We start from the raw sequence: 23,076 nt of genomic DNA, 5'->3' as shown, positions 1-23,076 counted from the left end.
GAGAAACGAAACTAAAAGATAATTAACTCGAAGAATCTTTGTTAATACATTTTGATCAATGGTGTTTATGTCTAAGACTATAGAGTAATTATTGCTCCTTTTTATTTATGTGATTAATTAGGGTTACAATGTTTTATAAATAATATACATGATACTGCGACTCAACTTACAACAATACCTCTAAACCATAGGGCTTACCACCCTCACAACCACCAATCACCTACCCATAAGATTGCTACAACAAAGTGAAAATGAAGAACTCTTCTAGAGCATGATGTAGGTTGTAGTATTTTTGGCACTTCTCACATTTTTCTCTTTAAGGATCCAACATTTATATTGCCTTAAAGGGCGACAAGAATTCCTCTTTGAAGATCAAACATACATGTTGCCTCTAAGGATTGCAATGATTCCTCTTTGAGAATCCAATATTGATATCGTCAATTTCATCATTCACTAGTTTTAAAGATGGTGCCCGTTTAAGGGTTTTTCGCTTTGCACAAAGATGCTACCAAAACATTTTTGAGGAAGTTTATACATTGGTGGGTCAAATGTCTCTCGCCTGATTGAATAGTAAATGACTATCTATAATAATATCTCTGGTTGAATGAGCTCCACGTCCTAGGGATAAGCCTTCCATCCAGTTCTTTGAGTTTATAAGCGCCATGCGGTAAATTTTGGCATATGTGGTACGAACCTTCCCAATAAAGATGCAGTTTTTCCCAAGCGAGTCGGTACGACAACCTGCCATAGCACATGGTCATCCTTTTATTTTTCCCTTGGGATCACTTAGAAGTTATACCTCTTTGGCAGTGAATTCTTTAATATAGGTGACATCATGGATTTCGTCGATCAGGTCAACAACACATCTGATTTCTGCCTCATTTTCCTCTTCATTGAACTGAGAGTGTCTCCATGTGGGAGATTCGATTTAGACGTACAACATATTGTCTACGCCATATACCATTGTGAACAGAGCTTCTTAGATAGCTAAATAAGGGATGATGTGATACGACCATAATACTATGTGGAGTTGTTCGACTCAAATCCCTTTGGCAGCGTCCAACTTTTTCTTTATTTCATGCAATATTACTTTATTGGCTAACTCATCCTGCCCGTTCTCCAGCGGGTGGACAATTAAAATAAAATTTGTTTGTATTCCTAGCTAGGTCTTGACAGAAATCGACCATAACAGTGCTGGAGAGCTTAGAGATAAGATCAACTCTGGAGTTTTGTTCCCTAGGAACATATGTTATCTTAAAAGCTTTGAAACGTTCATATAACTCACGTACCTTTTTTAGATATTTGATCGGTTGGGGTTCATTCGTCTAATATTCCTCGATGACTTGATTCGCCACCAATTATGAATTGCTCCTGAACTTGAGGCTTGAATCATCCATCTCCAAGGCGAGGACCATGACAGCAATAAGGGATTCATACCCGGCTTGGTTGTTGCTAAACTTAAACTTAAACTTTAAGGATTCTTCTATCAGATGGTTGTCTGGTCCATTTAGCATTACTCCAACACCTTCTTTTTAGGTTTTAGGCGTCGTCCATAGATAATATCCATATGTGGGGACCCTCCTTGCTTGTTGGCGAACTAAATCTACTAGGAAGTCAGCCGACATTTGCGCTTTGATGCTTCCCTTGGGTGCATATTGGATAACGTACTCAGACAACTCTATTGACCAAGACACCATCTTTCCTGCGAGATTTGGCTTCTTCAGAACCTGGAGAATAGGGTAATTGGCTTTTACCATGACACATTGTAATTGGAAGTACGGATTGAGCTTTTTTGCAGTTATCACGACCACCAAAGCTAATCTTTCGATCTTATGATATTTGTCCTCATCGCCTTTTAACACTTCGCTCACGAAATAGAGGGGATGCTTAAATTTGTTTTTATCCTAGACGACCACAAAACTCATCGCTTGATCAGTAACAAAAAAAATAGATAGAGCGGTGCGCCAACCTTTGGACGTGTCAACATGGGTAGCGTTTCCAAGAATACCTTTAGATTGGTGAACGCTTACTCGCATTGACTCTTCCATTATAATTTATCCTCTTTCTTCAATGTGGAAAATAAATTAAATACATTGCCATGTGCACATGAAATAAAATGGATTAGGAAGGTTAAGCACTATGTTAGTTGTTGATCATATTTAGTACTGTAGGGGTTTCTCATGTTGATGATAGCTTGACACTTGTCTGGGTTCGCTTCTATCCCGATCATGGTCAACATAAATCCTAGGAATTTACCCACTTACCGGGGTTTAGAAGCATGTTATACCTCCTGGCTAACTCCAATATGTCTTCTAATTTTTCCCAATAGCTCCCCCTCCGAAGTCTTCACAATCATATCATCGTTGTAGACCTCTAATTTTAGTCATACATGTTTTGAGAACATTGCATCCATTAATATTTGGTAGGTGGATTCTGCATTCTTCATCCCAAAAGGCATGTCATTGTAGTAATAATTCCCATGGTTTGACATGAAACATAGTTTTGGGCGCTTCCATAGGATCCATCTTTATGTGATTGTAGCCAGAATAAACATCCATAAAACTTAAGGTTTTGTAATCGGAGGACCCATAAATCAGCCAATCAATATTGAGTAGTGTATGGATATCATTCAGGTCAGTGAAGTCGACGCACATGCACCACTTGTTTGATGACTTTCGGACCAAACCCATGTTAGCCAACTGGAACGGATAATTAATCTCAGTTATGAAGTTGATATCTCTTATCTTCTTATTTTAAGACTACTTTGATAACATTCCCAAGCGATATCTTAATCCCATTATACCACTACAGCTCGCCCGTTGGATAGAGTATACTTCATACTTAACTACATAATGGATAAGACGCCCCCAGTAGGCTAATGGCAGAGCGCCCCACTATGATGTTGTATGACAATAAGACGTCCACTACGAGGCACTTAACTTTGATTGGCTTCACGCTTGCATCCATCCTAAACATTTTCTTGAGTATTATGTGGCCTTTCCCCTATATATGCTCGCCAGAGAGACCAACCAGGGAACATTGAAAGTCCTGGATGTCATTTGGATCAAACGAAGTTTCTCAAAAGCGTCCCAAAATAGAATGTCTAATGAGCTTATGAGGTCGATCAACACTCGCTTTACATCCCAATTATTTTACTGCATTGTGATGACCATTGGATTGTTATTACGAGGGAGGATGCCAACGGCATCCTTGCCGAAGAAGGTGATTTTGGACCATGACTCCTTCTCCAAACTAGCCTCAGGGTTGACAGGTATGATGCTCGTGGTCAAAACTTGCATGGCCTACTTTCGGTGGGAAGAGTTGGATTCTCCACCATCGATAATTTCTTTTGTGATAGTGTTGATGACAACATCTGCGAAATGTTCTTCCATCCTACTGAGAAGGTGAATGAGGTGTTTGGAAAATGGTAATAAGTGTGTCTCAGGTTAGTTTTATCGAGTCTCATGGTAAACGCCAATTGTGCTCACAAAAAAATACAATGTGAGTAGCCCTATAATTATATGATTGTATATGATGTTTAGGGTTGTCAATGGTGTTTAGAACTAGCTCACACAGAGTGTTGAGAAGCTCTAGGCATGTGTATTTATGGGTGAATTATTAGATCTCATTCTCAACCATAAAGCTGGGATATTTATATAGACCTTTTATTATCCCTCTTCACTGGGGATATATGGGAGCCATTTTTCTCTTATAATCACGGAGAACATAATCTCCCTTATTGACCGACTTTTCTATCATGTTAGTGAGTAAGGACATGTCACTCCATACTTTTTAATAAGAGGGTGATAGACAAATTGATCCAAATCTAATATGAAGAAGTTATTGTGAATACTGGGCGGCCAGAGGTGCTACTACGGGTGGAAAGGGTTTTTGTTCGATTAGCACCAATATTTTTAACTTGTCTTACTTCTCTTTTGATTACCTTTTCTTAGACATAACAAAATTACCCCATTACATAATTATTAAAGAACATTCTTTTGATAAACACTCAAATTAAATCATTTAATTATTCATATATTATAAAAAAAAATCATAATATAATAAAGTACTTTTTTTTTTGGTAAATACATAGAATATATCCTACTAAATTTAATTTAATACTTTTCCAAAATCAACCAAACATATAAATAACTAAAATATTACATATTATTTTAATAAAAATGATGAATTACATAGTCGGATTATAAATGATTTCACATAATGGAGTTACATAATAAAAAATAAAAAAATCTTTTTGTTTTTGCTAAGAAAAAAAAAAAACCTTTTCTATCTTTATGTTTATGTTATGTTGTTTTATGTTTGTCTAAGAAGAAACTAAGAATTTGTGTGTTAAATTACAGATATCATTAAAACTACATTTCTCAACCGTTTTAAAAACTTGAACTGAAATTCAAACTTTGATTCAATGATCCTCAGCAGTAGCAGTGGCAAACTTAGCCGCGACACACTAATCTCTCTCATCAACAAAGCTTCCACTTTCCCTCACCTCGCTCAAACCCACGCTCAACTCATTCTCAATGGCTACCGTTTCGACATCTCCACCATCACCAAACTCACCCAAAAACTCTTCCACTTCGGCCACACGCGCCATGCACGCGCCCTCTTCTTCACCGTTCCCAAACCCGACATCTTCCTCTTCAACGTCCTCGTCCGTGGCTTCTCCCTCAATGACTCCCCATCTTCTTCCATTTCTCTCTACACCCATTTGCGCCGCAACACTGATCTCAATCCTGATAACTTCACCTACGCATTCGCGGTTGCCGCGTGTGATAACGAGAATCACTTGATGTTGTTGCATGCTCATTCTGTTATTGATGGGTATTGTGGTAATGTGTTTGTTGGGTCTGCTCTTGTTGACTTGTATTGCAAGTTTTCGAGAGTTGGGTTTGCGAGGAAGGTGTTTGATGGAATGCCTGAGAGGGATACGGTTTTGTGGAACACTATGATTAATGGGTTGGTTAAAAATTGTTGTTTTGAGGATTCTATTCAGGTATTTAAAGAAATGGTTACGCAAGGTATGAAGATGGATTCGTCGACTGTGTGTGCTGTGCTTCCTGCTGCGGCTGAGTTGCAAGAGATGAGAGTTGGGATGGGGATTCAATGTTTGGCTTTGAAATATGGGTTTCAATTTTATGATTATGTTTTGACTGGTTTGATGTCGTTGTATTCTAAATGCGGGGATGTGAGTACGGCGAGGTTGTTATTTGGGATGATTGGTAAGCGGGATTTGATTGCTTATAATGCCATGATTTCTGGGTTTACTTCCAATGGAGAGACTGAATGTTCTGTGAAGCTTTTTAAAGAGCTTCTTGTTTCTGGTGAGAAAGTTAGTTCGAGCACAATAGTTGGGTTGATTCCACTGCATTCTCCGTTTGGTCATCTGCATTTGGCTTGCTCTATTCATGGTTTTTGTGTGAAATCCGGTATTATTTTGAACCCGACTGTTTCGACTGCATTCACTGCTATATACAACAAACTCAATGAAATAGATTTGGCTCGTCGGCTGTTTGATGAATCCGCGGAGAAAACCGTAGTTGCTTGGAATGCTATGATTTCGGGTTACACGCAGAATGGTTTGACAGAGACGGCTATCTCTCTTTTTCAGGAAATGATGAAGACTGAATTCACTCCAAATGCAGTCACCATCACAACTATCCTTTCAGCTTGTGCTCAACTAGGATCTCTAAGTTTTGGAAAATGGGTTCATCAGTTAATTAAAAGCAAAAATCTTGAGCCAAACATATATGTCTCAACGGCTCTAATTGACATGTACGCCAAGTGTGGTAACATTTCGGAAGCTCGGCAATTATTTGACTCGATGAGTGAAAAAAATACTGTTACTTGGAATACTATTATTTTTGGTTATGGGCTCCATGGATATGGGCACGAAGCACTTAAACTTTTCAATGAGATGTTGCATTTGGAGTTTAATCCATCTGCTGTTACTTTTCTTTCAGTATTGTATGCTTGCAGTCATGCTGGCTTAGTAGGAGAAGGAGAGGAAGTTTTTCATACTATGGTCGATAAATACAGGATTGAGCCCTTAACCGAGCACTATGCATGCATGGTGGACATTCTGGGACGATCTGGACAGTTAGAAAAGGCTTTGGGTTTTATAAAGGAAATGCCAGTTGAACCAGGCCCTGCTGTCTGGGGTACATTGCTTGGTGCTTGCATGATTCACAAAGACATGAACATAGCTCGCTTGGCTTCAGAAAGGCTATTTGAACTCGATCCAGGGAGCGTAGGATACTATGTCTTACTTTCTAACATATACTCTGTGGAGAGAAACTTCCCAAAGGCTGCTTCAATAAGACAAGTTGTTAAGAAAAGAAAACTGGCAAAGAGTCCAGGGTGCACTCTAATTGAGGTTAATGGGACCCCCCATGTCTTTGTATCGGGTGACCGTTCTCATTCTCATACAACAGATATTTATGCAAAGCTGGAGAAGTTAACGAGCAAGATGAGAGAGATGGGGTATAAGTCAGAAACAGCCCCTGCTTTGCATGATGTGGAAGAGGAGGAAAAAGAGCTTGCCTTTAATGTTCATAGTGAGAAGTTAGCCATAGCTTTTGGCCTTATTACCACCGAACCTGGTACCGAGATCAGGATCATCAAGAATCTTCGGGTTTGTTTAGATTGCCACACTGCAACGAAGTTTATATCAAAGATCACAGAAAGATTGATTGTAGTTAGGGATGCTAACAGATTCCACCATTTCAAAGATGGGATTTGTTCTTGTGGTGATTATTGGTGAAGCTGAACTAATATATTTTCATCAGTTAAAGTTATATGGGGAAGAAGCATTATCGAACCTTTTGCTTTCTTATTATTTATCCTACATTAATTTGATCTGGAGTCCGGACCATCATGTGGCCCTCCACATGAGAAGCACAGCATTTCACAGCATTGGCTGAATTGAGGAAGTTTTATCTATTGGTTACCCCACCGAGTTCGTGGATGATATATGTTCAAACTGGGACAGGGTAGAGTTGTTTGTTTAAGAAAGTACCATAATTGCAGATACATTTTTCAGAAAGGGGCATTTTCTTTTGTGGAGGCTGTTAGTGGTGAAGGCACTCGGGGTGGAAGAATAGGGATCTCACATTTCATTTTAATAACATGTACACAGCAACTGAGGAAACTGAATATTTTTCCTGATATACTTGACGATTCAAACACATTTATTACTTTTTGTACTAAAATTAGATTTCTGATCCATCTTGCTGCCAAGAATGAATCTATCATTTTAAGGATACTGAGTTAGTGTCTTGATGATTTCTCAATGTGTTATTGATTCTTAGCTTTGAACAATGAAAAGAAAATGTTTAAATTCACTTTCCTTCCCCTATTATCGTTGATACAATTTTAGTCCTCACATTTTAAACCAAAAAAATATAGTTTCTTAATTTTTAAGATTTCAGAAATTTTCACTACCACAGAACTTGAGACTCATTTTCATTTAAGTTTCAAGTTGAATAATGTGCTGATAAAAATAGAAGAAGAAAAATTAATCCTTAAAAAATCAGATTTCCCAAAAAATAAGCATTGTCAGCTCATCATTGAGTGGTGTGGAAATTTTGAGAAATTTAAAAATTCGAAGACTATAGGGTCTGTTTGAAATAGTTTTTGTTTTTAGTTTTTAAAAACTGAAAAGTAAAAATCAAAACACAATTTAGCCATTTCAGTTTTTTGCTTTTAAAAACTGAAAAATTGTGAAGAGTTTTTAAAAACACATTTGTAAAATATTATATTCAAACAAGTTTTTAGTTTTTAAATTTTCAAAAACTAAAATAGAGTTTTTAAAAAGCCTTTCAAACAGGCCAACAAAAGGACTACTTGCTAACAAAAGGACTGTATTTCTATTTTCACTCTAAAAGACATAATATCCTGTCACATGAGGAAACAAGGGAAAGTTAATTTATTAGTTTACTTGTAAAAGACCCCTCTCTATTTTCTTCTTCTTTGTATTTACAGGGACAACAAATCCAGATTCATAAAATATTGGAATCTCGAAAACACTTCTTTTAGGACCAAAAACCTAGACCATTGGCTATCATTAAATTAGTCAAGTAAGTTCTATTTCCTGCCCTGTTTCTTAGTCCAGATTTTAGGGGATCATTCACTGTTTCATTTTCTTACTTTGTAGTTTGTACTTATTCTTGGTAATCTACTACTGCTACTGCTAGTGCATAACTTGTAAAGATTGTAGAGGAAGAAACAGAAATCCTAGAAAATTCGTAGTTCTTGGAATGTTTAGGGAGAGTAAGCATAGGTAAATTCATCAAAGGCTAGATTTAATTCGAAATACTACATTCACAAATATGTTTTAATTTCATGAAATATGGTAATGTTTATTTACTTTACCAATTTAACTCATGATTCAACCAACTTGATGCTTTCATGATTGTGCATTACCTATTGAATGAAAAGATTCGGTTTCTTTTCATGTTTTTTGCAATTTATAAACATACATGACTTGGATAAGAAATAATGATCTAGATGCATGTGATAGAACATTATCGATACATACGAATTTGTAACAATGTATAGGTATACATGTACCATTGATTTACTTGTCAATCCTTGTTATTTCAACCAAAACACATGATAACTGCTATGTTATCCACTACATTTACAAAAATGTGAAAACTGCATTTGCACTTCCTAATAATAATCCACTCTTTGTTCATTCATTCTTGTGCTTCTAATCTTTGTTGATTCACACATCATAAAGCTCAATCAAGAATTTATATAAAGATGTTCACCAAAGAATACTGTAGGAAAACAAACCAGTTTTTTAACAGTTGATTCCACATAGTTTTGTATCAGGTCCCTTAGTTTTGAGCACGAATGGGTCAATTCTTACCCATAGCAAGGAGAAAATTGAAGCCAACAACACTGACCATATCACAACAATGGTGGGTGTGCGGTTTTGCCGACCCATCAAACCTTTAAGGAATGGATACAGATGGACAATCACCCAGAAGGAAAAGAAGAGTTTTCCGAATAGAGGTCCCCATGATTGATATCCGTTGTTTATGGCATCTGAGATTCCAGCAACAACTCCAACAATATTGATTATTAAGATTGTGGTTGGAGGAATTAGGAGAGTAGTCCACTTAATGGCGTATAATTCTCCAAAGTCCTCATCATCTGTTGCCTTGGCTGTAACAGTGAAGTTGGTGTCAATTCCAGCAAGAACCTTTAGAAGACCTTGTATGACAGCAAAGAGATGTGCTGATACACCACCGATGACCCAGAACTGCTCATTTCTCCACCATTCCTCAATGCTGACACCACTCCATTTTAACTCAAGAATGCCCGTTGCCATGATTGAAGTGAAGAGAGCAACAAAGTACAAACTAGCAAAAGTGCTTATCTGGAGAATGAGTAATCCAAAATTATATTCGAGTATAAAAACATTCTTGTGCTTTTGAAGGTAATATTATGAAATGTTGTAATGTTAGTTATAAAACTTATAGTTTCGAAAGCTCATCATATCTTAACTCGTTTCTTAACAGGAAGATAATAGAATAAAAATGTTACCGGTGGCATGATGAATTTGTCAGTGAGTAAGCAGACAGCAGGAAGAATACAGTAGGCAACTAGAGGTATGGAGGTGAAGGGGTAGATAGTTGTGTTTGCATAGGCAAATCGCTCAAGCCACTTCAGGTTCCCTTCCTTGTGGCCATACCATAAGGGGCAATGATGACTGAAGAAGATCTCAATGGAGCCAAGGGCCCAACGAAGCACCTGGTTGAGCCTATCTGACAAGTTGATGGGAGCTGTACCCTTGAATGCTACTCTCTTTGGCATACAGTAAATGGATCGCCAACCACGGCAATGCATCTTAAAGCCTGTTAGAATATCCTCTGTAATAGATCCATAAATCCAACCAAGCTGCAATTTGGAAAACAATATATCGAATGAGCTGATTTTCTTATTGTGAACAAACAACTATAGTGAAATATTAGGAGTCCCTATGCTGCCAATGTTAGTGATGTTACCTGAAGCCCCCATTCAGTTTTATCTTCGTATCCGCAACTGATTACATGAATGGCTTCTTTAAGCTGGCTTGCTGGACTTGAGGAAGGAGGTACACCACCCTCTTCCATCAAGGTTGAAGTTACAAAAATTGATGACTGCCCAAATGTCTTCTCAAAATTCATCTGGGACATCAGTAATTCTTTGTCATCATCCATTCCTATATGAACACATGACAGTGGTTAGAACAGGTGGACATAAAATCAATTTGTGCAAGGAGTTAGTGTCAAGATTGGTGATTTGGAAAATTAAGACCTCTTAGGTTTGTAGCCTCTCCATTTGCATCGGTCATTGAATGCTTAACCTTCTTGCGCCTTCCAAAACATGGGCAGCAATCACAGCTGACCATTTTTGGACGCTTGGGACCCTTGGGAGGATTATATCCATATAAAGCTTGCCTTCTAAATACACACCCTGTGCCGACATATACAGGACCTTGAATACCATCTAGACCCTTCATATTAATCTGCAGGAACAGAAAGAAGAGGAATTAGTAATATATATCAGCTTGTAATGAGACCATGTCATGCTGATGTTGGCTTTTTTCAGTGACTTACATCAAAGAAAACTGTGTTCCTATTAGCATATCGATCATTTGTATCAATACCGTCAAATCTTTGAGGAAACTGGACATAGCAGACCTTCTTCCCTGTTTGGGGGTCCATTAAGAAGCACATGGCCTCTCGGACAGCCTTGCTGTTATTGATATAATGATCACAATCCAAGTTCAGCATGAAAGGAGCATTTGTAAGTACAGCAGAGACTCGAACCTGAAAATTACATGAATTATCAGATGAATCAAGTAAGTGTGATTTGAATGGACGTCATAAAAATAACAATAGCTGTTTAAGTAAAACTCTACCAGAGCATTCATGGCACCGGCTTTCTTGTGGTGTTGAAATCCAGGCCTTTTCTCTCTGGATACATAAACAAGGCGAGGAAGCTGATTTCCTTCAGTGTCATGACCTCCACTGTGACCAAGAAAGACTTGAATCATACCAGGATGATCTTTAGTATTGTTTCCTGGCCATGGTGTCCCATCCTGCATAATCCATCCTCCTGCGGGAACCTTCTGGGCTTTTGCGACAAGCGCGTTGATCCTAACCTTAAACTCCTCATATTCTCTCTGTCATGCATTCAATCAACAGTGAGTAAACTTTAAACTGTTATCAGAACTCCGTGTTTTTTTCCTAATAATTCTTGTAGATTAATACAAACCTTCATGGATCGACGTTCTTTGACAAAAGTGGGCTGCACCTTATCCTTTAGATAGTCAATTTTCTCAGAAAAGTACATCTCTGGTGCGCGGGGTTCGATCAAAAATTTCTTACAGAATGGCACCCACTTCCTAGCAAACTCCGCAGTTTCTGACAAGGCTTCAAATGTACACATTGAAGCTCCATCGTCAGAGATGTAGCATGATATCTTATCAATGGGGTAGTCCATTGCCAAGATTGAAAGAATTGTGTTTGCCGTATTCAGAGGAGGTTCCTTCAAGGGATCCACAGTACTGACAAAGACATCTACCGGAGCAAGCATGTTCGGTTCACCTTCGCGCTCGTACCTGATAAACAACTTTCTTGTTCAGCGATTTAAATTTTTAAACACCAGGATCTCAATAATCAGGAATTTGAAGGTCCCTTTACCTGATTGAAAGGCGATCAAGGTAGGTTTCTCTTTCAATAGGATACCATTTAGGAAACTGATCAAGGATCCATGAAATAGCAAACCAGATTTCACATATAATAGAAGTTAGCCATAGTCCCATTGCATCATGAACCGGGTTCATAAGTCTGTATCGGAGGAAGAAGGCAAGAATAACAAGACGTGCCACGATCACCATCCTGTATGGATTGATTTTGCTAGATGCTATTGGTACCTTCCTTGACAGTGGCTGTCTTGCTTCATCCGACCTGCACCAGTTCACATTGTACAGTAAGTAACATAAATATCGATCATGATCTTTCAATATTACTATCATTTCATTATAAATTAATTTTCAGGAACTGCATTCATTAGTACTGAAAAACATACATGGCTCCATCTAGATCTTCATCAGGTTCAGGTCCCAAATTTCCTTGCTGTAATTTCCAGTCATCCACTCTATCATATGATCCATCTTCTCTCTTTTCATCCCATCCCACACCTCCTGTTTTTTATCACATCATGCAACAAATATTAAATATTTTCTTCCATGTTGCAAATGAACCAAACTATAAACTATATCTTACGAGGATCAGAGGCGGAGTATGGATGAACTCGTTTATGCAGCGTAGAAGATAACATCTGGTCTCCATAACCATGAGATGAAATTGGGAACTCACCACTTACCTGTATGAATGTAACAAGCAAACTTAGTTTTATTGATTTACAAATTCTATAAAACCTAAGATGGATCAAAAAATGGTGCAAATCTTACTGGCCGAGAGCGACCGCCAGCAATAACAGCTGGGAAGTGTGCATTCTCATCATCTTCAGGACCTCTTCCATAGCTCATCTTCCCATGCAGCATGGCCTCAGCAGAATGATCATGATTGTGCATTTTGTCTTCAATGTTGAACTCATGTTCAATATCGTCCACATCCTCCTCGTCATCGTCTCCCTCAACACGAGGGCTCCCTTCACACGATTTATCGTTTGTTTAAGTTAATCAACTGATATAATACTACAATCATCAAAAACTATATCATGTAGAGTGCACTTGAATATATAATCCTACCTTTGAGACGCTTGTATCTGGTCTTGCACTGAGGACAGAGCTGTCTCCCCTCCCTTCTTTCATACTCATAGCACGGCCGACACACCGGAAAACCGCACTCATTGCATGCCACAAACAAGTCTCCATCCACAGTGAGTCCAACATCATCACCACATATCTCACACACTTGACCATCCAAGTTCTTCAAAGGTTTATGCTGCATAACACAACAAAAACTGTTACATGAAAACAAACAAAACAAACAAACATCTCTAGTAACTCACTCATGATTATTACATAGTTATTGTTACCTCTTCATGGCCATGAATGACAACAAGCTCATTACGGTTATGCGAACCAGCGACTAATCCGGCGCTGGCTTCCATATTTTGGTGGTGAGAGATGAAAATGGAACAATTGTTTGATGAATGTTGAGAACAAGTTGGTGTTTTATGTATGAAAAATATGGTGCTACGAAAGAAGGTTTAGGTGTGTTGACACCTAATATGTCCACATAAGTGTTGGTTGCAGGGTCCCCATTGCCTTGAAGCTAAGCTTTCTTCCTTTTTATTCAACCACCATCTCCTTCAATGCAATCTCCAACAATTTTTCCTTTTTTTAGTTTCTTCTATTAATTTTTCTATCTTTCAAAAGTGTATACTCTAGGCTCAAAAAGAGACAAAGTTGGTTTTTGAATATTATTTCATTTTCGTAGTTATTTTATCGGTTGTTCATACATCAAAATATTAATATTGCAAGCAAACGAAACAAGTAAGCAATGGAGTGTCAGAGTGCCAAACTAACGTATTCATTACATGACTGTTGACGTGAAAGGGAATAATATTTTTACGAGATATGTATAAAATTAAAAATTACCTTTGAAAAAACCATAAATTAAAAAAGTACAATAAATTTTATAGAAACTATTTGATCATTATTTTAAAGTTTTTTTATTGATTTTATAGGATGGGCTCTGTATATTTAATTGCACAAGTTAGGATGTAATGCGCCAAGCTAGTTGATTTTTTTAACTCAATTTCTCATTTTACCCTTATACATTCTCTTACGCGAAATTTTCAAAATGTCCATTTTTTTAGAGATGCATATTCGAACGCACTAAAAGTTATTATTTTTTAATAAAATTCGGAGATGCACAACCAAAGTCATTTTAAGGATATGTTCGAAGATGCATCGCCGCACTTTTTTTTTTTTAAATTAAAAAATATATATATAGTTTGGAGATGTATCGCCAAACAAACATTTTTTTTGACTTAAAAAATATATAGTTTGGAGATGCATCTCCGAACTAGGTGGGTATATTTAAAGCTCGCGCCAGAACCCTTCCCTCTTCTCATTCTTCATTCCTTAGAAAATATACTTTCTCTCTACCTCAATATACTCATTTCAAGTTCCCATTCAAGATCAAATTTTGAAGTTACATTTATGTTTCTTACCATTCCCAACTCCTTCTACATACTCCTTCTACATACTGCATTCAACATCAGAGCACTTTAATCCCTCACCAACATATTTTGAGTAAGTTTTTCATGTAGCTTATTTTGATTTTTGATTTATGTATTACCTCAAATAGATTAGTTTAAATACATTACATAGCTCAAATAGGTTAGTATTCGCATTTGGAGATTCTCTTTGTATATGTTGAGTTTGGTTGAGTTTGAATAAGCTATGACAATTGCAGAAAATCTTCTGCCATTGAAGCAGACAAAGCTTTTTTTCGGATATGCATTTTTGAACTTGTCTGTTTCAGGTGTTCGGAGATGCATATCCGAACTCTTTCTTGTGTCATAATTTGTTATGTTTTTTCAGGATATGATTGAAAACCAAGGAAATCAAAGAAGGATGAGACTCGGGCGATCCACCCTAAAGGTTGGAAAAGGTTGGATTGAAAGGGAGTCTGAAATTAGGTAAGAGATTGTAAGCATTTCTTTGATATTTTTATGGAACTATCATTGCTTTGCATCTCTACCATGTAGTTTTGCATTCTCCTTTTGTAACTTCGATTCCCAAGGTTAAATCTCCCTTTCATTTGGATAAGTTTAAGTCGATTTCTTTGGTGGGATTTTTGTATAAGTTGGTGGCTAAAGCGTTTCCACTGGACTTGAGTTAGTGATGGATAAGCTCATTTCCCCTAATCAATCGGCTTTTTATAAAGGGGGAATGTTGGTTGATGGAGTGGTTTGCCCATGAGGTGATGAAGCTTTTTGGATTATATATTTATCATATTTGATTTTAATGAGAAGTAGGGGACTTGGATGAAATCTTGTGTGTCGTTGAAAATCTTGTGGTGTTGGTTAATAGGCATCCCACTCAAGAGATTAGCATGCAAAGAGGCTTGAGACAAAAGGGTCCACTAGCTCCTTCCTTTTTCCTGCTTATGACTGAGTGGCTTAGTGGCGTAGACGCTTAGTTACTATGATTGAGGATATTGATCTTTACTTTAGTTTTAGGATGGGATCGTCTAGTTTGATGGTATCTAATCTTCAGTATACAATGATACACTCCTTGTGGCGGATCCTACTCTTGAAAATCTTTAAAGTATTACGACGATTCTAAAAGGGTTTGAGCTGACCTCAAGTTAATTTCCTTATGAGCAGTCTTATAGGGATTAACGTATACCTTATCTTCTTAACTTCTTCAAGTGATTTCCTTAAATAAGAGATTGAAACCCTTCTTTTTAAGTATCTTTGGTTGCTAATATGGGATAATCCTAGGTTGGAATCTACTTTGGACCCTTTAGTTAATTTGATGACCATGGGGCTCCATTCTTGAAATCATATATATGTTGATTTAGGAGGTAGAGTAGTTGCTCTTAATTATATGCTTAATGTTATTCTCGTATTCTTCTTGTCCTTTTTGAAAATGCATGTAAAGATTTGGAAAAAGTTTGTTTGGTTACATAGAAGGTTTTTGTAGGGAGAGATGAAGGGAAAATCTAAGATTTTATGGATTAAACAGGATAATATTTATAAACGTAAGAGTAAAAGGGGTTAGGAGTAGGGATGGCAATCGGCAGGGTCTGGGCAAGGTACTATAGTTCTCGTCTCCATACCCACAGTTTAAAAAAATCCTCGTACTCGAGCTCATACCCGCACAGGCATCAACTTTTGTATTTGCACATGTATCCTATGGGTATCTAAGTATCCGTACCCGTTTACCCGTATTTCTTATAAAAAAATTATCGATCAGTAGTAATTTATCATGTCATTTTAATTTTTTAACTAACATTTAAAAAATCAAGAATGTTATTGTTGAGTTAAGAAATAAACAATGACTTTTATTAAAACGGGTACAAGTTTAATAGTGATGTATTTAATAAAATTGATAAGCATACATGTGTTTATAATAATAAAAGTAAAAATATATAAATATATATTATGCGGGTATGGGTGGGTTGGGTACTAAGGTACGCGTACCCGCGCCCATACCCGCTTATTTTTGTGGGTAATTGTCCATGCTCGTAACCATTTTACGTGCTTTTACCCTACTCGTTGTGGATGATTTTCGAGGATACCCGTTAGGAATGGGTACAATTGTCATCCCTAGTTAAGAGTTACGAATCTTCGGCTAGTTAATCTAGCCTTTTTGGCTAAGTGCAGAAGGGAGTTGCTTACAGCCTTATGTCTGGTGATTCAGTTGTTTCCTTTTTTCAATGAGGAAGGACATTGAGGTTACGATCTACTTTAACTTGGTTGAAAGTTGTGTCCCTTTTTGGGCCCAATGAGAATGACTCTTCTGACTAGTTTGTTGATGGTATCCTTAAGAAAGTAAGATCATGCCTCTAAACTTCCTTCTACAAGGATCCTTTATTAGGACGCAATCCCTTAAAATCCAAGTTCTCTAGTATGTTTTTTAACTCCATTCAATTAAATGGGCTAGAGGGAGAGATCGATGAGGTGGATAACGGGGACCTGGTTTGAGATTTTAGCTTGAAAAGATTTTTCTTTCTTAGAGAGTTACCTGTTTGAAAATCTTCTTTCTATGCTTCGAGATTTTATTCTATCTCATGAGAGAAATAAAAGAATTTTGAGGTAGGTTCTAGTTTATAATTTTTTCTATTCTCTTGAAGGATTTTGATATGTTAATAGTGGTTCTAGCGGTATGAGTTCTAACTTGATGCTATTCTGTTTGGTTTGTTGTTCTATTGGTTGGAATTTTTTTCTTGTTGATTCTTTATATGTATCCTTGAGAGTCCTCTACACTTCTTGTGCTTTGGAATTATTTGTATTTTGGTGATTTTCACTTTTCTTATTAATATATTATTTGTTATTAAAAAATTAATTTTCAAATTTAAATTAATGGTAATTTGGTCATCTAGGTGATAGAGAGTAATTAGAAAAATTAATTATTTTAATTAGTTACGCATCTTCATTCTTCATGTGTATAAACCATTGATGTATACATCAATAATTTAAGTTACTCACTTTAAACTCTAAAGTAAATTTATCACTGAGTCCAAAATATTATCGTTTTCAAAAGTCAAATCCTTGAATTACTATCACTTAATGCCTCTCATTCTCAATACACTTTTTATTTCCTGTACGTAATAAATATCATCTTTAGTCATATTTTATTCGTCTCCGAAACTGTTTTTAATTTTATACTTAGTCAACCACATAAATTCTGGATAACGCTTTAGTTGTTCAATTATCTCGTAACATTTTCAATTAAAAATTAAGCAAATATACAGTGAAAACCAGACCCAAATTTAACCGAAAAAAGGTGTATTTGTTACCATTGAAAAGTTTTAACGTACAAAAAGATATACTAGAATATCTGAATAAGGTGCATGTGTGTACCATGTTGCTTTCAATACTATATTCTGTTTACTTGTGCGTGTAGAAAAACATTTGACATGTTAGCATTCTTCAAACGTAAGCACTTCAAAACTAAGCTACCTTCAAATCGTTAGGTATGTGTATGTTGCAGCATCTACATCTTGAGCTGAAAATTACATTTTTGAGTCAAGGTTATAAATAAGCTGCACTCAGACAGGTACCGAGTCATCACCAACTATATCACCCAGCCTGGCATATTTCCCCATAGAGGTATTTCCTGCTATTGTTTGTTGAGTCAAGATATCGAGTCTCTTACAAGTCATCGATTCGGCGTCCATTGGATTGGAATATAAGTGGATCAATATTGATGCATCAACACAGTTTGAATAAAATGAATGATGTTTTAAATGAAGTTTATTCATAGTTACTTGATTCTTTGCGAATCAAGTAACTGCAGAAGATTTTCATCCCGGGTGATCTTGTGTGATTACTACCGAAGAGATCGGTTAACGGACACGGCTGCCTCTATAATTAAACTTCTAATGAACTATATACTATTATCACATGAATTATATGCATGCTATACGTACAACAATAAAAAATTTCAAAACAGAGCAATATCAGTTACTCACAATCCATCCTTCTACAACTAGAATCCCCCGTGGAATTTTTTTTCAATTATGCTTCGACACCGACAGATACTTCATTTTCCGCTGCTTTATTTGGTGTTTCTTGAGGTTTCTGCACTTCAGCTTTATTTGGAGCCAAAAGTATGAAGATGTTCCTGTCACGGAAGTTTTTGGCCTCCTCTGTTGCAAGCTGCACAAGAACCAAGTGTGGTTTAGATATAAAAGCCACTTGGGCGATAAAAAGAAATATCTCCATTGAAAGTAAAATCAGATATCAGCACACAATGACTGCAAAATGACTTAAGAATATGATACTGAAGAAGATATAAACACAACTGTAATTTAAATAGGAAAAAGAAACAATAAATAAGGTGGTGATTATTAAGTATTGAAGTATGCCAAGAGTGTTTAGTGCACCAATAAATAACTAGCCTACTTTTTCGGTAGAAATACTTAAGAATTATGACATTGCTGAATCAGAGCATGGCAAAACGGCATCACATACCTTCCCAATATCGTTCTGAAAACGTTTAATAAGCTCAATAGCATTATTCCTGAATTCTTTTTCACGCCCTTTAAGGTTTACTATGATCTTAACCTACAGCAAGTGGTCCAAAAGATATTAATACAATTAAAGATGATATATTGCATATGTACTTTTAATATGCCATGTCAATATAATAAATGTAACCTTGTCACCATCGGCCAAAAATTTCCGTGCAGCTTTCATACGTACAGAATAATCATGTTGATCTATGTTGTATCTGTTAAAATAACCAAAATAGTAAACACAATCACATTCTACCGAAAGTAATTGAGTATAACAACAACTCAAAATGAACCCTGGTTCATAAAAAGAAATATCTGGAACTGGTCTAATTGAGTTCATGTTATCAAAAGAATAATAACCCAATGCAAGTTTAATGTTTTAAAATGATGTTGTACTGTCAATTTTATCTATTTTTATAGTTTGGCGCATCGCATCAAACTTCCCATGTTTATCTTTAAGCAGCATGGCCCAACAAACTGCTCTAAATGCACCATTTCCTAATCGATCATACATTTATTAAAAAGAAACAGGATATTAGCAATGAAAGGCCAGACATGTGCAACTTCCTATGTTTATCTTTGTGCGTCCGTTCCTAATTGAACCCAAGTTCAGAACCAAAAAGCAAGTTATGAAAAATAAATTGCACATCACATGCAGCTTATTTCTTTAAGTTTCTCGAGCAATGAAAAAAATTAACAGGTAACGATGGGTTGCCTTCCAGGAGAACATAGAGTAAACCCAATTAGATTGAACGGCAATAACAAAATCTTTCTGTTCACATTTCTAACCCTTATAAAATAGTAATGATTAAATTGATCCATAGCCAAGAATGGGTCAAATCTGAATGGAACCAAACAACTCGGATTCAGATATTTCTTTTATGCTTTTTATTGTCTATGACATAATATAAGGAAGGAAGGAAGGATTATCTAGGCTTCTTTAGGACATTACCCCATTTTGAGCTCCTTCAAATCCATCCGACCAGCTACATTTAAAAGATCATTTGGTCAGCAATTTATATTCTGTCCGAGTTCTTTAATATTGTAAATGATATAAAGGAAATTTCAAAGTCCATTAAATACAATGCTTACCAGCACTTTTCTTCTGCTGATCTCTTTTCTTCTTCTGCATTTCATATCTATATTTACTGTGAAAGAAAGAAAAAAATATAAGGAACACTAACTTTCAAGGTCCGGCCATTTTCAAGTCATGAGTACGTAAGTATGCAGTGAGCAGGCAGAAAGGAAGTAGAAGTAATCACGGATCCACCAGGATTTTCTTCGGATTATGTTAAGTGACAGTCAAAGGCAAAAGGCTTTCTTGAAACAATGTGTTTGGGTTGATCTCTATGTTGATTCTATTTTTCTATATTATTATTGATAGATTATTTTCTTCAAAATAGCCTCACTCCAAAGGAGATAAAATATAATCCTAAAGAACAAACAGACCAAAAGATAAAATACAATCATCTTATAATTTAAAATATTGTAATGAATGTAATTCAATGAAGCACGGACACGATACATGTATCAGATATGATACGCATCCGATACGGCAATACGTCAATCATTGAAGAATATAGGATACAATACGTTTTAGATACATAAATAAAGTTAAAAATTATACACTAGTTAAAAATGTCCAACAATAACCAATTGAATATGCAAATTTTGATGATGGGTAAAAGATTTATGAAAAAAAGAAACCAGTCTTGAAAAATAGTAATAGCGGGAGAATATTATATTGGTGCATCACAAAGAGAAAAGGTAATTAAAGTTTACAGGGGAGTAGTTAAATAGGGGGAAATTTGACCCTTGTTATAGAAAAATGAATAGTCACGAGGTAATTAAAGTTGAGAGAAGATGAAAGAAAAGTTTGAAGAACATGAACAATCATGAGATAAAGTAGTCGTATCCCTAACACATCGGAGACATGTTGACAGCGTATGTCAGCGTGTCGCCGCCGTATCGGCGTGTTTCGGAATTTTTTTGTTTTTGTTTTTAAATAATAAAATTTAGATACTCTTTCAACACATATCAGCGACGTATAGGATACGATTCGACAAGGATTTTGAGGTATCCGTGCTTAATATTTTTGTATTAATTAATTACTAAATGTATTGTATAGTCTCAAAAAGATATATTTAATTATCAATGGCCAGAAGACAATGATACAACTAACGTTGAACCAGAACATTGAATGAGTGTCTTAACCGGTTCAATGACTGCCCAGATTTTCAAAGCATTGCTTTGTAATGCCGCTAGGTTTTTATACTACGTTCAATATCAAAAATAAAAATATGCGGGCTCTATGTGAGTGTGTGTCAAAGAAGGACTAAAAATACAAATTGCAAAGTTTCATTTTTTTCAGGACAAAGTAAGTTCATACCTGTAATCCATTATTTTAACAACAGGAGGATCTGCCGCCGCGGATACTATTACCTGCAATGAAAATAAAAATAGAGAAAGTAAGGCTATGCATTTGCGCCATATCAAAAATAATATGTACTCAAATGCCACTAGAAAAGGAAGCTGAATGAATATACTAAGAACTAACTTCAAACAGTTGGGTTTCAACAACACAAAGCTAGAAATGGCTCTCTAATTATCCCTTGCAATTGCAATACTCTTAAACAGACCATCTAAGTAAAACCATATAAACTCTCCCTGTTTTTGTTTCTAAACTTTGTAATTATAATCATGTCCAAAGTCCAAACTACACATATTTTGTTGAGACATTATACTAATTGCAATTAAATTCAAAAGAAGAACCATAAAATATCGATTATGAAGCACCGACACCATAAACACAACACTCACACTGAAACATTGACACCGATAATTATTTGAAAAAATAAATAAATTCAACGTCCTCACAAGTGTTGGTGTTGGTTTCATTTCAGACACAGATACAATTTTTTCAAAGGTGTTGGTGCTACAGAAAATATCAATATCAAAAGATTGTATGATAGAATAGCAAAAAAAAATTACAATATGAAAAGATTAACATACCAAGTCGAGTTCGGCATCTTCAGCCGTTCGAATTGCCTGATCAAGAGACACAACTCCAACCTAAAAAAAACCAAAATATCTTCAAATCACGGCATCACTCATCCAAAAAGCATTGAAATCAAATCGAATACTAAACGAAAACAAACCATATTCTGATTCTGATCAATAAGCCTAACGGTATTCGACCTAATTCAAATCCAAAATCCAAAATAACACGATTAATTAAGCACAGAAATCCTAAACAGAAATTGAAAAAAAAATCCGCGATAAATGAGTTACAATACCTAATTTTGGAGAGGTCAAGAGCCTGTTCATCCTCGTCGGGGTCTTTGTTAGGCGGTTGTCTTCTGAAGTTACCGTAGGCGGAAGTGCGGAGGGTAAGACCGTAACGGACGGTTGCGTGGGAGGGAGAATAGTGGAAACTGAGGGAATGAGGTATAGAGGAAGAGAAGAGAGGTGAGATTCTGGTATCGGAGAGTTTGAGTTTAACGGGGACGGTGGTGGTGGTAATGCCAGACATGGCGCTAGTTCACACCTTTCACGGTTCAACTTTGGCGCATGTTCTAGTTTTAGTTAGTACTGGTATCTCTTATCTTCAATCTTCTTACTTTCTGTTTTTCTCCACTTGAAAAGTACCAGTTCAATTATCTGAAGATTGGGCCTAGTTAGTAAGTACACAAGCTTGGAGTTTTTTTTACGGTGCAACCCAGCACTTGCACCCCCATACTCCTATAACTTTTCTTAAAATTTAATTTTAACTCTTTCATAATTTATTTTTTCTAAATTTTATAAATCCAAAAAAAACTGCCTATACTCAAAATTCGGTAAATGGAATAGCTTTCAACATCGCGCATGCTGAGCTGGATTAATGAGATTCAATTCCAATTTAACAGATGCAGAATATTCTCTGAATATTATGCAAATCATATAAGGCGTTATATGTTTAAAATGTCTGAAGAATCAATCAGAATATTTGAATATTATATAGTTTCTAAATATGGAGATATATTCGGAAACTAGGAAATTGAAGACCTTGTTTGTAGCAGAAGTTACTGCTTATTTGTAACAACAAATTAGCTGTGATTGAAGGCCCAAACCCAGTTGGGAATCGAATATAAATAGAATGGTTGATGACCTATTTTGATACGAACTCAAAATGTATAAGTTTAGGGTTTGTATAGGTGAATCTCCTGGGCTGTGGGAAGATCACCATGTCTGTCTCGAAACTGTGAAGCAAGAGATGTTGTGTTTACCTCGAAGCTTGTAGGTAAGAGGTATATTATTCTTGGAGGAAGCTCACGACTGGTGAAGGTTGAGCTTATCT

At 36.2% G+C, this 23,076-nt stretch overlaps 3 protein-coding genes across 3 annotated transcripts; 1 reads left to right on the top strand and 2 right to left on the bottom strand.

Annotated features, from left to right (window-relative positions):
• Positions 1-4,326: 4,326 nt before the first annotated feature.
• LOC131627704 (pentatricopeptide repeat-containing protein At4g30700) lies at positions 4,327-7,463 on the top strand. The gene has a single exon (XM_058898545.1). The coding sequence runs from the start codon at positions 4,427-4,429 to the stop codon at positions 6,776-6,778; it is 2,352 nt and encodes a 783-aa protein (XP_058754528.1). The 5' UTR covers positions 4,327-4,426; the 3' UTR covers positions 6,779-7,463.
• A 1,042-nt stretch (positions 7,464-8,505) lies between these two features.
• On the bottom strand, positions 8,506-13,374 carry LOC131627695 (cellulose synthase A catalytic subunit 7 [UDP-forming]). Its single transcript, XM_058898536.1, has 13 exons — positions 13,078-13,374; positions 12,788-12,983; positions 12,488-12,687; positions 12,300-12,399; positions 12,103-12,217; positions 11,715-11,981; positions 11,287-11,632; positions 10,931-11,194; positions 10,626-10,838; positions 10,324-10,534; positions 10,032-10,228; positions 9,571-9,924; positions 8,506-9,403 (listed from the first exon to the last, which is right to left on the bottom strand). The coding sequence occupies exons 1-13, from the start codon at positions 13,150-13,152 to the stop codon at positions 8,822-8,824; spliced, it is 3,120 nt and encodes a 1,039-aa protein (XP_058754519.1). The 5' UTR covers positions 13,153-13,374; the 3' UTR covers positions 8,506-8,821.
• A 4,714-nt stretch (positions 13,375-18,088) lies between these two features.
• LOC131627685 (translation initiation factor IF3-4, chloroplastic-like) lies at positions 18,089-22,371 on the bottom strand. The gene is made up of 9 exons (XM_058898527.1): positions 22,037-22,371; positions 21,899-21,938; positions 21,753-21,812; positions 21,130-21,182; positions 19,833-19,888; positions 19,693-19,726; positions 18,883-18,955; positions 18,697-18,789; positions 18,089-18,381 (listed from the first exon to the last, which is right to left on the bottom strand). The coding sequence occupies exons 1-9, from the start codon at positions 22,270-22,272 to the stop codon at positions 18,241-18,243; spliced, it is 786 nt and encodes a 261-aa protein (XP_058754510.1). The 5' UTR covers positions 22,273-22,371; the 3' UTR covers positions 18,089-18,240.
• Between the last annotated feature and the right edge of the window lie 705 nt (positions 22,372-23,076).

This window comes from Vicia villosa, linkage group LG1 (assembly GCF_029867415.1).
Source record: "Vicia villosa cultivar HV-30 ecotype Madison, WI linkage group LG1, Vvil1.0, whole genome shotgun sequence".
In the NCBI taxonomy this organism is placed as follows: Eukaryota; Viridiplantae; Streptophyta; class Magnoliopsida; order Fabales; family Fabaceae; genus Vicia; species Vicia villosa.
This window is presented reverse-complemented; position numbering and strand designations above follow the sequence as displayed.